Source organism: Rhipicephalus sanguineus, chromosome 9 (assembly GCF_013339695.2).
Source record: "Rhipicephalus sanguineus isolate Rsan-2018 chromosome 9, BIME_Rsan_1.4, whole genome shotgun sequence".
NCBI lineage: Eukaryota > Metazoa > Arthropoda > Arachnida > Ixodida > Ixodidae > Rhipicephalus > Rhipicephalus sanguineus.
This window is the reverse complement of record NC_051184.2, coordinates 81,615,570-81,632,695: the sequence shown is the minus strand read 5'-3', so window position 1 is coordinate 81,632,695 and position 17,126 is coordinate 81,615,570. Positions and strand designations below refer to the sequence as shown.

General features: G+C 48.5%; 1 protein-coding gene across 1 annotated transcript in view; it reads right to left on the bottom strand.

Annotated features, from left to right (window-relative positions):
• Positions 1 to 778: 778 nt before the first annotated feature.
• The window catches only part of LOC119405674 (uncharacterized protein KIAA2026), a 36,584-nt gene continuing 20,236 nt past the window's right edge, over positions 779 to 17,126 (bottom strand). Inside the window, exons 7-12 of the mRNA XM_049419271.1 lie at positions 16,431 to 16,522; positions 14,231 to 14,446; positions 13,270 to 13,329; positions 10,937 to 11,356; positions 7,680 to 7,862; positions 779 to 2,962 (exon numbers count right to left, since the gene is read on the bottom strand). Of these exons, the coding sequence (XP_049275228.1) occupies positions 2,396 to 2,962; positions 7,680 to 7,862; positions 10,937 to 11,356; positions 13,270 to 13,329; positions 14,231 to 14,446; positions 16,431 to 16,522 (1,538 nt within the window). The 3' untranslated portion in view covers positions 779 to 2,395. The remainder of the gene's footprint in view (positions 2,963 to 7,679; positions 7,863 to 10,936; positions 11,357 to 13,269; positions 13,330 to 14,230; positions 14,447 to 16,430; positions 16,523 to 17,126) is intronic.

The following is a 17,126-nucleotide window of genomic DNA, read 5'->3' as shown; positions in this document are numbered from 1 at the left end:
ACGGGGCCGCGTTGAAAAAAAAAGGTGATCTTCCAGTTTTGTGAATCAACAACTTGGCTTGTAATCGCACCGGTTGCGGCAGACAATAAGGTTATTAGAATACACGCAAGATTAAACAAAAACTTTGCGCGGACTCTTTGCGACGACTGGTTAGGGAAACATGAAGAAATGGTTGCGAACGATTAACAAGAACATTTTACAAAGGTTTCCTTCTGAATTTGCGAGAGCTACTTATCTCTGTGACAGCTTTTCGAACTCGCGGTGCTCCGCCCGTGGTACTTTTCGTTTACAATGAAAACCAAAGATCACGAAATACATTCTTCAGCAGTTCACTGTTGACATGTACAGCTCGCGCAGGCTGTACGGAACGCCTGGCTACCAGTGAAATAGCACTAGCCGCTCGATTCAAGCTCGGTCATCTCGGTACACCAAACGAACTCGACAAACGCAGCCTCTCGTCACTGTCACACGTGATAACTGCGACTCTCGAATAACCACCGCAAATGCGCACAAGGCTTGGCAGGTACAACCAGTATGCAGTGTGGTCACGAAGTTACGCACCTTCGACTCCTGCTTTACCCGTGAAGCTATGCGTAGCAAAGGTAAAGAAACATTGTACTTCCTGGATCCCACACTTTTGAACACCTCCGTACCTTTACATGATGACTTCACAATTGGCCTAAATTAATTCCACCCATCAGTTAATCACCCAATTCAGACACCCATGGAAAGTAAGACCCACTATCGGGAGACTGCCAAATACTCACACACGGTGTGCTGGTGTTAAGATGCTCTTTACAGTACTGCAACACTTTTTTAACAAGGGCACTTGTAATGTGCTAATGTGTTGGCGGTCGGCACATTTCTAAGAGTCAAGGCTCGAAAACAGCTTCAAACAGTGGCAATGGCAAGCGTGAGTCACTCGGCACGTCCACACACCACCACAAGAGGCACTGTTGGCGAGGCACGCAACTATATACAACACGCACTTATCCCAGGTGGCTCGGGAAGTAGCCGGGCGGCAGCCAGGAGCAGCCGCACGCTGGAGTGACGACGCCCGGTCAGCTGGGCTGCTGCACCACTTGAAGCAGACGCCCGTCACTAGTGAGGAGAAGAATGGGCGTCTGCATAGTGTTCTGCATTGTTGCCTGCAATAACATGGTGGTAGCGGCCTGTTGCGAATCGTCGGCAGACGGTGCTTGCGCCATGGGGATAAGCTGGCCAATCATGTCTTGCGACATGGCAGGTACTTCGGGTTGCTGTAGAACCACCTGCTGCTGTTGCTGCTGCTGCTTCGGCGGACTTTGTGGAACGACAAATACGAGTTGCTGTGACCCATTAGAGCCAATGAGTTGCTGATGCTGCTGTGACGATAAGAACGTGTCACTCCTTGAAGTGTGCACGCCGCTCGACGCCATACCCACCACACCGTCCGTGCCGGAGCACACGTTGTTTGACACGGCAGCTGTGTTGCGGGATTTAAAGATCTTCCGCGGTGCCGCGATGGGTGCCAGCGGTGGAATCTCTTTGATCTTCGTCGTCGAAGGCGTGTTCGAATGCTTCCACCACGGCAGCGCGCGGTTCCGCGCGTTCGGTCCCTCGCGCCGGTGATTCTGAACGCACGCTGGCATGGGAACGCTTGGCTGCACAACCGACGACGACACGGGAAGAGTCTGCATCAACGATGGTGCCACCGAAAGTTCCATGGTGGATGCAGTTACGGGACTTGTCTGCACTAGGGACGATACCGCGGACACATCCTCGGCGGATGAAGCCAGCGTCTGTACAAGCGATGGCATGGAAGGGATGTTCATGGTCGACGTGCTAACTGGCAGTGCCTGCATGAGCGACTGCACCACGGGAACATTTTGCACGACTGGTGGAGCCATCTGAAGGTTTTGCATAACTGTCGAGGAAGCAGAAATGTTTTGCATGCCTGACAGCGCGCTAGTATAATCCTGTGCAGCTGTCATCGTCGTCGAATAGCTCTGCCCCACAGGTGGCGCCGTTGGCAGTGGCAGCGACTGGAGGTTGTTACCGAGGCTGGCTTCGTCGAGAGTTGTGTACTCCACGTGTAACAAGATCTCCTGGCCGCTATTGTCCACCGCCGGCACCAGGACAGCCTTCTGCGAGGGGCGCTGCTCTCGGTCTTGCCGGCAGATGTCCTCCATGATCACGTCGTTAGCCAGAGGAAAACTCTGGGCCTCCGGCACACTTTCCTGAACCACAGGCGAGTTCCTGCATCTCCTCTTTCTGCATTACAACTTGCTCTGCATTACAAATGTTCTGCATTGCAACTTGCTCTTGCACGACTTGTGGCGCCGTGACGACAGGAGCCTGGGTCGTCTGAGGCGTGGACGGACGGCTGGGCTCCGAGAAAGTCGTGTAGCCCGCCTCAAGCAGCGAGCGCACCTTCGGTCGGTCGTTTGGGCTGGTCGGCCGGCCTCTTGTGGTGCTCCGTCGGTCGTTTCGGAAGGTTGACCTGTGACCTCGCAAATGGCCGGATCCACGTCGTGGAGCTAGGCGTCACGGTGGACAGCATTGTGGACGTCGAGTTCCTGGCCAGTATGTGGGGCACGGTCGCTTTTGCAACTGGTTCTCTAGACACAGCGGGAACTGACCTCGGCGGAGTCGGAATGGGACTAACAGTCTGAGTTGAGGCCTGACAGCAGGTCACTTTGCTAGGTTGGCTAGGAGGCTGGGCGGCGGGCTGGCTAGACGGCTGGCTTGGGGCCACTTCTTCGTCAGAGTTGCTTAGCCCGTTGGGCAGTGCCAATGCAATCTTGCGCTTTCGTAGCACGCGCCACCCGCTGCTGTCCTTGCCGTCTTCTTGCATGTCAACTTCCTCTTCCTGATCGTCGCCGTTGTCGTTGTACTCCTCTTGGCTCACACTTTCGTCGGAAGAAGAATCCTCGTCGAGGCATTCGTCCTTGTAGTGCATCGTCCAAGAGTCCACGGCATCCTGCAAGTGAGAGGGAACTTGGTTAAAGTTCAGCCACTAGAAACCCCAGCGAAGTTCCAGCCAAAAGACAGAAGTAAGCGAACAAAGATGGCAAGCAAGGAGGACCAGTCATTACCGGAACTACAGTCAAATCTCGTTACAACGAGCACCACATTAACGAACATTTCAAATTAACGAACTTTTAAGAAATCCCGTGCCGACTGCTTATAGTTTCAATGTAAAAATATTTCACTACTACGAACTTCAGAATAACGAACATTTCAGAATAACGACCGTTATTTAATTCCCGTGTAATCTTAACAACACCTCAGTACTACGAACTTATATCCCGAAATGCGAGGATTCTTTGATTTCAGTGTATCGGTCATGGCAGTCGGAGCTGTAAGGTAGCAGACGACGCAGCGCGAAGAGCGGATGCCCTCCCGCTAAAACCTGAGATGGCACGGGAGGAGAAAGACGCGGGCGGAGAACTTTTTTTTTTTTTCCCTTCGTTGCGGAATGGTTGCGGAGGCGACAACGCATCAGGTTTTGTAAAGGCCCAACTGCATGCATAGCACGCGACTTTCGAGCGAAGGCGGCTGCGACAAACGGGCTCCGTCGCGCTGCTCGATTGAAAACTATTGCGCGCACGCAGGCAAATTACGAAAAAGAATCACAGAGTAGATGAATGACAACATGCCAAATTTATTAATGTCTTGTTTGAGATAAAGATGCCATAAAAGCGTTTCGGGACTTCCTTTTTTCGCAATCTTATGTTTAACCGCGGCAGTAGTATCTGCTGTGATCCCATGGGGCGCCCGGAAGCGTACGCTGCCTACGCTACGTCGCACTTTGCAAACTGTGTTATGTTGGGGTTAGTCCACGAGGCGCATCTCAACAACGTTTCCTCTTGCTGTCATAGAACGTTTAAGAAAAGCCGCAGCGCCTCACATAGTTGCTTCGCAGGGAGAAGGGCTACCTCACACGACGACGATGTTGACATTGCAGCAAGCTACCACCGAAACATCAAAACGAACCGTCGATCATAAATAACGACAAAATACGGCCGCTGCCTCGCTCTCCGCGTGAGATGGGGCTGTAAAGAAGGTAGTCTATAACTTGCATTCCTTGAAGTACGCGCCGATTGGAAGCATCACAAGCAAATTGCAACCGAAGCAAGGGTCAGAGATGCTGCCATGTTGTTGGATATCGTCATGCTCACTTCCGGGCGACAAGCGATGTTTTCTGGCTTTCCAGAAACCTGGGATGCCTTTCATGCTTTTCGGGCTTGGCCAGTGGTCAGAACGACGGTCCATTCGCGTTATCAGCGCGATCAGCCAGCCGTGTGGAATCGGAAATAGCATCGTTTCACGATTGCACCCCTGCGACAAGCGACGGCGATGGATGGCCCTCCGCGACAGCAAATCCTGTCGGCCGTCGCTCAAAACTCGCGTGCATGCAGTTGGGCCTTAAAGGATTGCAGCGATGACATGGATGACGATGTCACGGTAGCGCCCGATGATCGCGACGAGTCCGTGTCGGCCACAGATGCGTTGGACTACTTGAGGAAACTCCGCATATTCATAGAAAAAAGCGGAACAGCGACCGAAGCGGCGGATAAAAATGCGGACGGCCTAGAATCGTTCGTGACGCAGAGTTTGTGCTGCACCCGTCAAAAAACGATCACGGACTATTTCAAATAAACGTGCCTTGTCTGACGTTCACGTGTGCATTGTTGTGAGAAACGAGTTCAAGGACGTACCGTTGCAAAGGTAGGACGTTTGCGTTACTGAAATTCTATTGTTATGGTAAATTTTTGGGCTTTCACTATAACGACCTTTCAGAATAACGAACATTTTTCCGCGGTCCCCTGAAGTTCGTTATACTGAGATTTCACTGTATATAAAAGCAAGCCAAACACTTACAGTTGTGTATACTTATTCTAACAAACTCCACGGCTAAGTCGCAACCGTAGCGCAACATACTTGTATGTGGTGACGTTACTTCATTTGCATTAAACACTTTAGCCATGCCTGCGGTCAAAGAATGCCTTGACCAAGCAAGGCAAGTAGGTATGTTTAATCTAGCAATGTACCAGTTCATTCTCTCAACTTTTATTTTTCGGTACTTTGCTGACTATAGTTCATCGACTGTACATGTTTAAAAGATGGAATTTCACCTACTTCAGGGCACATGCAGGTCCAAACTACACAAGCTATGTTTCACCATTGCAGATACAGTTAAAAACACAAACTATTTATATTGGTAAATTCCAATATGTCCTATAAATTAACTAATAGATGTGGTAATTAGGCAGCTCTTGTTAATTAGTTGATTAGGCCCTCTACTTTTTTTGTGAGCGTAACGTCCACCTCTTTTCCAGTAATTAAACTCAAGCACAACAATTATGCCACCCATAAAAAATCTGTGTAGTTTAAAAAACCCACTGGCCCTGAAGAGCTCAAGTAATGAAATGCCTCAATTTAAGCCTAAATGAAAGGGAATTTAAGGGTTCGTTTTTCTTTCAGTAGCACAGATAATTAGGCTAATTGGTGCTTGCTTGCTTTTGTTTGTTAAACACAAACTTTATGCAAACCCACATACAGTGATGCGAAGCAAGGTAAGTGAACTCTTGTTAAGACGAACTCGGTTAAGACAAATTCTCGCTTATGCCGAACAACAGAGAACCGTTTGTTTGGTTTCCCATAGACTCAATGCAAAAAAAATTCGCTTAAGACGAACCGCCCAACTGTACTCTTCTGTTAAGACGAACTTTCGTGGTGATCGACAACGCTGGCGATTCTGCGAAACAAACACTGCAGTCTTGGTGGTGGGGCATTCAGGCGACCGAGAAAAAGCAAAAAAGAAAAAAAAAGGCGCTTCCCGGAGCAGAGATAAACGAAAGAGAACGGTCAGCGGATAAAGCTGGTATCCCCCTCACCCCCAGCCTGTGGGTGGGGGACGTGCACGCTTTATCAGCAAAGAAAGCAACAAAAAGAGTAGGGGGGTTTACAACTGGGACCCCCAAGTCATTGCGTCCTTTTGTTCCACCCCCTCCCTCTTCTCTCGGTTTCCCAGCTGGAGTACAAAGGAGAACAGAACACAAGAGCTTGGGGCCCCTCCGCTGTGGTCAGAGGGGCAAACCGAAGGGGAGTGAAGGGAAAAAATAAAGAAAAAGCGACGAGAACAAAAATTGTCTGTGCATTACAATTGAGGACCACGTTTGCAGCGCACTCCAGTCAGGGAGTTCCGTTGGTTCGCACGCCAGTTCGCGTACGCGTTGTACCTGTTCCCATGAAGTGCAAATTCTGATGAGCTATTTTGATTATGGAAGTGCACGACAAGGGAAGGCTATTTTGCTGCGTCGTGTCTTTTTCGTGTACGCGAGGCTTGTGACCGTGAGTAGTGCAATGGGATATCTTCAGCTGCCCGTCGATCAGGAAAAGTTACTACGGGCCGAAAACTGGAAAATATCCAGACCTCGAAGAAAACCTTGCAGACTTTCTTAAGCAACTGAGCGTATCATGACTTTGTCAAGGCAACAGCACGCGACCGAGGCGTATCCAGAAGTGATCTTAGAGCCAGCAAAACAGGCTCACAGAAGAAAAGGAACTGCCAGGACAATAAATTTACATTATTTGAAGGAAAACTGTGCTTCTCTCTCTCTCTTTTTTTGTAATCGTCAACATATGAACGTGTTACAGTTTTATTATGAAAATGGGGTAGCAGTATCTTCATGAAATATTTTATTTTTGAACCCGCGAAATCAGGCGCTCGTACGATATTAGTTTAAATACTCTGCTTGAAGGCATAGTTTTTATCTAGATGAGCCAAATAAACGCTTTTTCTTGTCTTTTTGTTCCATTGTAAGTCTACCCCATTCAGTGTGTTCAAGTAACATATTTGGATGCACTTGGCATGTTAGCATGTTTCTTTTTGGGGGCACTTCTGATAAGCCGAACTCCTGATAAGACGAACAGATGACCGCTACTTGTAGTCTTTTAATTGTATTGTAGTAATTAGATATAAATGTGAAGATATTAAAGTGGACGAAAAGACAACTTGCCACAGGCACATCCGAACCCTGCAACCTTCGCATAATGCGCCCACCCCGCTACCAACTGACCTACGGCGGCAGTCGTCCTCCTGTCCACTTCGCGTAATCTGAACGTTGCGGATTCAGCCCCTGCCGGAGGCAAGATGTCGTTTTGTGCACTTTAATTTCTTCACATTTATATCGTAATTACCACAATACAGTTAAAAAACTACAAATAACATCCCCTGTAACTTGCTTGGCATCACTGTCTGTTGGTTTTCATTAAATTTAGTATCTGACTAACTAATGCAAGCATTTTGGTTTCCACCGTCTTCAGTTCGTGTCACATCAGCGTAGTATACTGGCTCATGTGCTTACATCAGAGCCAACACCGCCTGTAATGTGAAGGATTGTTGGTAATCTGGAGCAACTGCGCATACCAGATGTCACGTGCGCACGATGTGCACATACGTACAGTAGACTCTCAGTAAATGGAATTGCGGCTTAAATGGTACAACTTCCACTAACATGATTGGTTTCACACTTGAATTCTGCACCCCTGTTCATCTCTTAGTAAATGGAACTCCTGTTAAACAGGACATATTTTGCTGGTCCCTACAGGTTTCGTTTAATGAGTCTACTGTATGCCACTTAAATACTACCATGCTTCAAGGATAACAACAAGGAGCTTCAATCACTGACCTCACTACCGTGGATGTCCTGGGTGTCGGGTTGGTGCCATTCGCGGTGGAGTCGGGTGCGCAGGGCTGCGTCCGCCTGCTGGAAGGCCGCCTCCTCCGCCTCCCACTCCGACAGCAAGATCTGCAGCTGCTCCAGCAGCAGTTGCTCCGCGCCCTCCACGACCTTTGCTGCTTCGGCGCTTCCCTGCCGAGTAGGACATTTGCACATGCGTTTAAGCTTTTGCTTATCACAGGCGAGCCGTGCACGTACACACTTAAACGGGCGCTCTCGTGGTACTGCAGTCAAGCTCAATACATCCTTTCTGTTGAGCTTCCCAAGACGTTAATAGATGGGCAAAGAATCAAATAACATGTTAAGCATCACTTTCGGCATAGAATGGCACTGATGCTAGCAACTGGAGTTTAAGAATGTTGTCCTCTGCATGCTTGCATTTTGTTGACACATGCATTCTGAAAATGGAAAAAAGAAGGACAACAAAATCCTCGTTTCTGAAAGCTTCAATAGACTCTGACAGTGGCAAAGAAGTGGAGATATCTCTCGAGCCTGGAGCAGCTGTTCTCTATAGAATCACTGAATCCTGACAAGGGCAGCATGTCACTGCGCTAAACGTAGACGTGGACTGCCACGGTGTGGTCAGAAAAAGGCATGGCCGTTGTCAAGATCGAGTGGTACAAAAGAAATGGCAAGTAATGGAAGTGCTTTAGCATATAAGCAATATACAGTGGCATGCCTTTTCACTCAAAAGAAATTTTAAAAATTAGAGGTACTACAATCAAATCCCATTATAGTGAACCTCAGATTAACGATTTTTTCATATTATTGACTATTTCGAAAATTCCCCTCCAAATGACCATTAGTTCAATGTAAAAATATTTCACCACTAAGAATTTCAGAATACCGAATGTTTCAGAATAATGTATCGAATTTTATCGCCCTTGTATCTCAACAACACTTCAAAATAACGAATTGTGAACTTAAAAAGTTATGTGGCGGTGTAAACAATGCCCAGTTCCGCACATGCCACTACACTCAAACCTCGTTATAACGAGCATGGATATAACAAATTATCATTTATAACGAAGTAAATGAAGAATAGTGTTGTCATACAGTCAAACCCCACGACAAGGAACTTGACGGTGGTTGGAAAAAATTTGGTTGAAGCGAACATTTCGTTGTAAAAAAATTGAAAAAATATAGCTGACCTGAGCTAGTATAGTACAGAGAAAGTTTTATTTCCAAAATTTAAAATGTGGCAGCTGCTTCCTTTGTTTCCCCAACAGCGTCATGACATGATTCGCATATAGGCATAACGATGCCAGGCTGAAAAGCACGCTGAAACAACGGCTTCCGTGAACAAACCAAACAAAGGCACAGGCACACAACATGAACTGCACAGTTGCACTGATACGCTAACACTAGCTATCCATCGACAAGGTATGCGACAAGCCGAGATGCAGGCAGCCTATCGCGCAGCGATGACTTACGCCTTATTCTATGCTATTCTTATCATCCACCAGTCGCAGCTGGCTGATCCCGTAGATGACGTGGACGAATTGTTGCTCTGACCACCGGTCGCACTGGCCAAGCGCGAAAAGCATGAAAAGCATTGGCATTGGAAAAGGCATCATTCCGTGATTACACCCCAGGGCTGCTCGCGTTGATAACGCGGATATACCATCGCTCTGACCACTGGCGAAGTGCGAAAAACACAAAGAGCATAGGAAAGGCATCGGAAAAGGAATCTTAGTCGCAGACAATGGTGGCTGGTCAACAGTGGCGGTTTTTGGTGGTGCTGACACGCGATTTAGACTTTGTAGACATATTTTAATGTTCTAAAATGCACTAAAATGTTCAATATTGCGTTTATTGCACGGCAAATTAAGTTTTTGAGCCCGGAATTGCATCGTCAAATTTTGCTGAAGTGGAACGGGAGCAGAAAAAGTGTTCATAGTGGCGAGCATAATTATGCACTGACCCCTATGGACTGTTGACAGAGAACTGATAATTTTTCGTTGTACCGGAAATTTTGTTGAGGCAGCGTTCGTTGTAGCGGGGTTTGACTGATTATAGTGTTACAAATATACGTTTAAAACAAATTTTTGGATATAACGAACTTATTTCGTGTCAGATGCGACTTCACTATAATTAGGTTTAAGTGTATCACCATCACCAGAAAGCCCGCTTATTTCTCTATGCGGCTGCTTTATTCTAAATGTGTGTCAGCCCTATCACCATCAGCATCGCCAGTACTTGTTTTTCTCGTCAGGCCGGTCAGGTTTCCCCTCGCTACGTTTAATTGTTTCGTCGGTCAGTTATGTTTGCACACTTGTTGCATGGCTGTTTTTCTCATTTTTAGCTTGGTGGTTGTATGTTCACTATGAGCTCCAGAAACAGCACGAAAGGAACGCAGCGACAGTGAAAAATTCCGAAGCGAGTGACCTATGGGATGAAGTCGCAGGAAGAATCCCCATGCATGCTTCACTACAGTTAACTAACGTGCACTGCGATCCCCTTTTCTCGTGATCAAAAAAACAGACGAGGACGACGAGAGCGAAGAAAACGCTGAAACAGCGCGAAGAATAGGTATCCGATGCTGAAGTTTCGAAAGGCATAAGAAGGATGTGCACATTGAAGCGCTCGTCTTGCAGCAGTTGAGCTGCACCCATCAGGCAAAGACCACTGTCTTCTTCAAATAAACGTGCACTCGTTCCGGAATACTTCGCTTGTTTTCGTGTTTGTTAAAGAATAATGCGATCGCGGAGGAATACCCAGCAAAGGTAGGCGACTACTTTGGTTGCATTTGCGATTTTTAGCGCAAATTTTCCATTTTTTTCATTACAATGACTTTTCAAAATAACGAATGATTTTTAGCGGTCCCTTGAGATTCACTGTACATATAGAGATTTGACTGTAACAGATATCAAGCCTATGCGCATGCAATCGTCATTGCATGCATATGATGGAAGAATGCGATAGCCCATTCCAGCATATATTCATCAATAACGCTATCTCTTACTAAAAGATTGGATCAATTTGGCCCTTGACAATAGCCATTGCTTCGGTGGGCTCCGTCATGTTTGTTAACATGAAGCCTTTGGGACAAGTTTTGGGGTTCCCCACTAAATTCAAAACATAGTGTTGTTCGTCACAAAACCCAAGTGCAGTGGGCACCTTGCACATGTGCAATGGCTCCAACGCTATTTCTCTGAAGTCCCTACTTGAAAACTCTACATTGTCACATTGCACACTAAACCTACCCTTCTGGTAGCTGGCCTCTTCTCATCTATAGCGTTGTCATTACTATTGCTGCTGTTGCTGCTGCTGCTCTCCGTCAGGGAAGCAATGAGAACCCGCAAGTCAGCGACGCTGGTCACCACGGTTTCGAAATCGGGCGGTGCTTTCTCTTCCTTTGCCTCTTCCGCTTCAACCTTCGACGTCGGTTCCTCCTTGGCTGCCTGTTCCGCATCCGCGGGTGCTGGCTCCGCGTCTGCAGGTGTCGGCGTTTCCTCCGTGGATGCTGTTTTTTCCTCCCCGGACGCCGTCGTCGCATCCGCGGACTCTGGCTTCCCCTCAACGAGCTCCGACTCCACGGGTTTCGCCTCCGTGTCCATCTCGTTCATCTTCTGCTCTTCGTCTTCACACTCCTCTTTTACTGCCACTGCTGCCGACGCTTTTGCCTGCAACGAGGAACATAATAATTCGTGGGTGGAGTCAGTCCCAGCGATAACTGTGAAGGTGCCACTCAATATGGCTGTATGGGTGCATTACCAGGTGTAAAAAACTGGAAGTACCTACATTATCCAGAAACTTTCGCCACTCCCGTGTTTATATCTCCACTTCCTTAAAGGGGTCATGAAGCACCCCTTGGGCTGATTGAAAAAACACATCCTGCGGAAAGCTGACACGGCTATGAACTGCTCTGCCAAATATTACAGTCGTGCGCGCCGCGTAATGGCCACAAGCGGAGCGCGAAGTTGCCGTTTCCCCAGGCACCCTCTTTTCAAACAGAGGCCGGTTCTCACTCTCGTCGGTGGGCGGGGCGTCTGTCCGCTGTACGTCGCAAGAGACATAGCATGCTTATTGGCCGATAGCCGACGTAAATCGAGAGCGGCGTTCGGATCAGATGCGCTTCTTGCCGCGGGGTGCCGCCACTTGCCGGCGCCGCACTCCTCAGTACACGGTAGCCGCACTCGCGCAAGCGAATCACAGCGGGAGAGCGATCGCGTTTCATGACGCGCGCTGGCGTAACTTCTTTCCCCCATGCCATCCCTCCCTGTCTAGCTTCCAGTGCGCTCGCCGGCACGAGAAAAGAGAGAAAGCGCTGGGAGCGTGCGCCAAACCCCCGTAACTCCGCTGATTCTTGACGGATTCGAGAAATTTTTGCGGCAATCGATTCGGGAGGCAGTACACTCCGATACTGAGGCCATTAGATCATTACTTGGAAAAGTGGTTCATGACCCCTTTAAGGCACCCGACACTGGTATCTTCACCCAGGGGCGTAGCCAGAAATTTTTTTCGGGGGGGGGTTCAACCATACTTTATGTATGTTCGTGCGTGCGTTTGTATGTGTGCGTGCATATATACGCAAGCAAAACTGAAAAATTTCGGGGGGGGTTTGAACCCCCCCAACCCCCCCCTTGGCTACGCCCCTGTCTTCACCTGTTGCCACTCTTATCAGAACTCAACACCTCTCTTTTTCCCTCGTTCCTTTCCGTTTACTGTCGTGACCTCTTTCCTGGGTAACTCATTGGGCAAGTTGGTGCTTCATGATAAAGGCTTTCAGTGCCGAAAAACACGGACAAGAGAAGAATGAAACCAACAGACAAAGTGCTGTCTATTGTCATCATTCTTACTTTGTCCATATTTTTTCTGTGCTGTAAGTCTTCATTTTTTTTCTAGTTTATTATTTTTTGAAGATGCAGACTTCAGTTATCTTTGCCTGCACATAAGCTTACATTGTTCTCCTCTCCCGCTGAGAGGGAAGTGGGTAGAGTGAGCTAGGCATGTGTAAAAATGCTAGGAAAAGCAGTTTACTGCCCCGACAAAGAAAACCCCTTGCCGAAATTTTGGCTCTAGCGACATTCCATGTTTGATGACATATCATCCCCGTACAGTGACACTGCATTTAAATACCACATTAGCTCAGCAGTGTTAAAAACAGCTGCCATGTGCAGGTGCACATGCGTGCTGCGCGTGGCGAGCAGTCGACAGTAGTTGTTGCCCTGACAAAGATAAAACCGCTTGCTGAAACATTTTCTGTAGCGACATTCCATGCTCGACAACATATCATTCCTGTATAGTGATACTACTGCATATAAAAGCAACATTAGCTTGGCCACGTTTAACATTTGACAAGTGCAAGTGCGCATGCATGGTGCACAAGGCGAGCAGTCAACAGCATCCCACCCATCTCGTCATGGAGCCAACACACTCTGCACAAGATAAAAAGGCATTATAATTCACAACTGTTGTGAATCTATGCAATGGCTCTGTAATTTCAAGGACGCCCATTGTATACCTCCACATTGCCTTTTTTGCACTTACTTCTAATGAGGCGCAGACTGCCCACATCAAAAGCCAAGGCGCTCACCTTTTTGTGCCTCGAGGATCTCCTGGAACTACTCCTCTGTTGCCGGCCTTTCTTCTTCGACTGAAAACAGGCCACACATCACAGATTAGACATTCTGCACAGGCAGTGCAGGCTTGTGGGTACTCACTTTGCAGCAGAAAGTTCATTAGTAAGCTCAAATATTGTAATATGCAAATACATATGCTGAGGTCATCTAATCCATATAACTAAGGCACAGTAGGGTCGTCGTCATCGCACAGGTCGTTTTGCATTTGTCTGCGTTTCCTGTCACGATTTGAATTTCGTAACAATCACAAAATAACTAGATAAAAAAAAAAGAAACAGATCAGTCTTCAGTGAAACTTCATTATGCACCGGTGAGCTGACTTATGTTCTCCTGCACAGCACTTCCGCTTTGCCGCATGCATGTGCCTTTCCCCCTCCCTCTCACTCCCTCTGCTATAGCTCTATCGAAATTTTGCAATCCCTTGCATAAGCACATCTTGGCAGTGCTGCAGCTTTTAAGCAAAGCTGCAACACTTTTGACTTCAGAATGGACGCTTTCCGTATGATCTGAAGTCACTACATACGGAAAAGCGTACACTCCGTATGCCTTCCATATGAACAGCGTACGGCACGCTTTCCGTATGGAAAGTGTATGAAAAGTGCATGCTTTTTGCATTTGTAGCATTTTTAAAAATTGAAATGTATGAATGAGGCTCTACTGTACAAGTAAGACAATACAACAGCATTGTAGGCAGGTCCAGGTACAACAAACATCCATTTACAGTTGAACCCCTTTATAAGAGGCACTGATGTCAGAGACAACTGGTTATGAAAGACACCACTGTGCCCAACATCGAAAACAGGAGTTGACCAGAAAGTGAGACTGCGGTACCCTGCCTATAAGAAACATCTCATGTAAGGGACAAAAACTACTCCCAGGTGCGTGTCCCTTATAAAGGGGTTTAGCTGTACGCACCTTATGTGACGCTTTAGGTGTAGGCTGAGGTGGCGGGCTGGGCTCCCTCTCCGGCGTCGGAGGTGGCTGGGGTAGTAGAACGCGGTAAACTCTGGGTTCCGCCATGCACGGGAAGTGGATGTAGCGGCGTCCGACACTGTCCTCACCAAGGAACGCCTCGCGCAGCCTGTCGGCTTCCTGCTCCGCCATGTACTCTTGGACGCGCCGATGCTGGCCCTGCATTGCCACGTGGGCCCATTAGTCTACAACATGCGAAACACACTCATGCCACAGTTGCATGCAGCATTAAGGGCCGTAGATATTATACAGCGCCGCGATTGTTTACTTACTAAAATAATGACTGACAGTACAGTCTTTGGCACAATGCATCACTGTGACTGTGCACTGTACTGAAAGTTTGACCGTTTTACTACAGTGCAGACCACTTATAACGTAACCGCATATAGTGCAGGACCGGTTATAATGCGGTCTTTTTCGACTCCCGTTTACCCTCCCATAGAACCGCATGTATACGCATACCGCTTATTGTGCAGTCCCCCAAGATGAAATACCGTTTATAATGCGGTTGCGGGAAAATATTTCCGACAAACGCGGTAGCGAGTGCGGTTCTCAAAGGAGGTACGCCGCTGGGGAGGGAGCGACGAGGTCGTTACGAAGGGCGAGGGCACGCACAGTGAACGAACGAGGGGCGGAGGGAGGAAAAAGACCGCGGCAGCGCTGTGCGGGCTCACCGAGTGGGGAAGGATGGTGGTTGCCTATGCAACGGAGTAGCCTTTGCACCGGCGGCAGCAAGGCTCCACCGCTCCGCGGCCGCTTGCCAGCAGCGCGTTCCGCGTGGAACATACGATCGCGCCCTCATCAAGTGCGCTTTAAAGTAAGTTTCCTGTCGGGAAAAGCGTCGTCGTTATCACACTTCGTCGTTATCACACGTCGTTATCGCGTTTGCTACCTCGTCCGCAAATTGAAAAGTTTTGTGGCTTCATGACACGAGCTTTCGCCTTTTCTGCCAGTGCGCGGACTTAAACGAGCTTGGCGGGCTTTTGTCGCCGTTGATCTCCCGGCCGCGAACACAAACTTCGTATCACGCGCGCTGTTCTTGGGTTAGTACTTGAGTGCGATCTTTTCGACCTCCGATCTTCTTGTTGTCTTGGACAAACTTCCCGCGACAACATGCTGAACCGCAGGCTAGGCCTGATCAGCGTTGGTTGCTTTTCGGTAGCGGTCGTGGGCGATAAAAGTTGCGGTTTGGTGCGGAATCAACGAAACTTTTTGCGATGGCTGCACTTGAGGGGAAGGGAATCATACGTTAATGAAAACGAGGGCATGGTTGGCACATGCAACTCTCGAATGGTGGTTCCCGATTCGATTGCAATGTCTTGGGCATCGCGTGCGCGTCCGTGAAATCGAACGATCGGTACCGCTCAGCACGTGAAATTTCGGTCGCGATTCAACATGGTTTCTGTGTAATGCGCATACCTCGAGGTGGCCTGAAACGTAGTCGGCGAATTTCCGCGATGGCACTTTGTTTTGTTTGCCTTTTTTCCCCGTGTTCATTTCATTGGCAATGCGGGTCTTTGGCGGTTAATTTTTGAACATTCGGAGATTTAAGTGGTTGTAAGCGCCCCAAATTGCATATGTCGATTATCGGACATGCGAGGCTACATGCTCAACACGTTTTGCGCAAGTGCAGACTTTGAAGAAGGTTGTTTTGGTTATAGTGCGGTACCGCTTATAGTGCGGATATTCGCGACTCCGGCGACTTACGTTATAAGCGGTCTATACTTATAAATGTTTATATTGCCCATGCTTTGCAAGTTTTATATCGTGGAACAGCAAGGCAGGTTCACACTGCTGCAAGCGCAATGAACTGAAGCAACAATGCAATCGCTTTATGCCCGGCTGATCGATTTACAAAGCTTAACGTCCCTATTCAACTTCTCTTCTGTTCAACCACAATGATGACAGCCTTTCTTTCAACTGCACGTGTCGTGTTTTAGCATCACTGGGCAGATTACACCCAGTTTTGGCATCCCTGGGCAGACATTTTACAAATGTACGAGATTACGATCCCCATCTTGCGCATAATCCTTTCTGTATTGTGAACTTGCTTGGCCCTGCGTCATCCTAGGTGAACAAATGACCGGCCCCACCTCGTGCCTCGTAACATGGCAATGGGAGCAGAGAAACAGTGGGGGCTGACCAGCTTGTGGTCGCACAGGGCCTTGAGTAGCCACACCCTCTGCAGCAGGTCCAGTTCGTGGAAGTCCTTGTTCTCCATGGGGTCTGTCTCACCTGCGCAGTGACACAGTCACTTTGTCATCCCTTGCACAGGACTAAGCAACAACAGTGGGCAAGCAAATTAAAGTGGTACCACTTCAACAGCGCGAGAGATCGACACCAGAGGTTAAAAAAAAATATGCAGTGGCTTAGCTCGGCTATGCCAGGATATACGTAGCATTAGCAAAGGTTCAGCTGATTATTCTTAGCTTTCCAGATTGTCTAGAATTATTAGCCTTCTTCTGTTCATTCTTCGTACGCTGAACCGCTAATTGCCAGGCAACTACTTCGGGATCCGATGAGATAAGCTTCTCGCCTCTTCTGCGCCGTTGAGCAGCATTTGCGCTCTCCTTCTTCAGGGCGTTACCCACCTGCAAACGCCAGTCAGAGGCGCTATCAAGCGGCTCCAGCGCAGTGTCAGACGGCGACTGCACAGCGAAGGCGAATAGCTGCGCGCGCGCCGGCGCCAGTGTGTCTGCCATGGCTACGACGTCACTCCTCTTGAATGCCCAGACCAGCAGCGGCAAGTCGCGCGCGGCGGTGGCGGAGTCTGCGCGCGCGCTGGTGCCAGTGTGTCTGCCGCAGCTACGACGCCACTCCTCCCGAACGCGCAGACCAG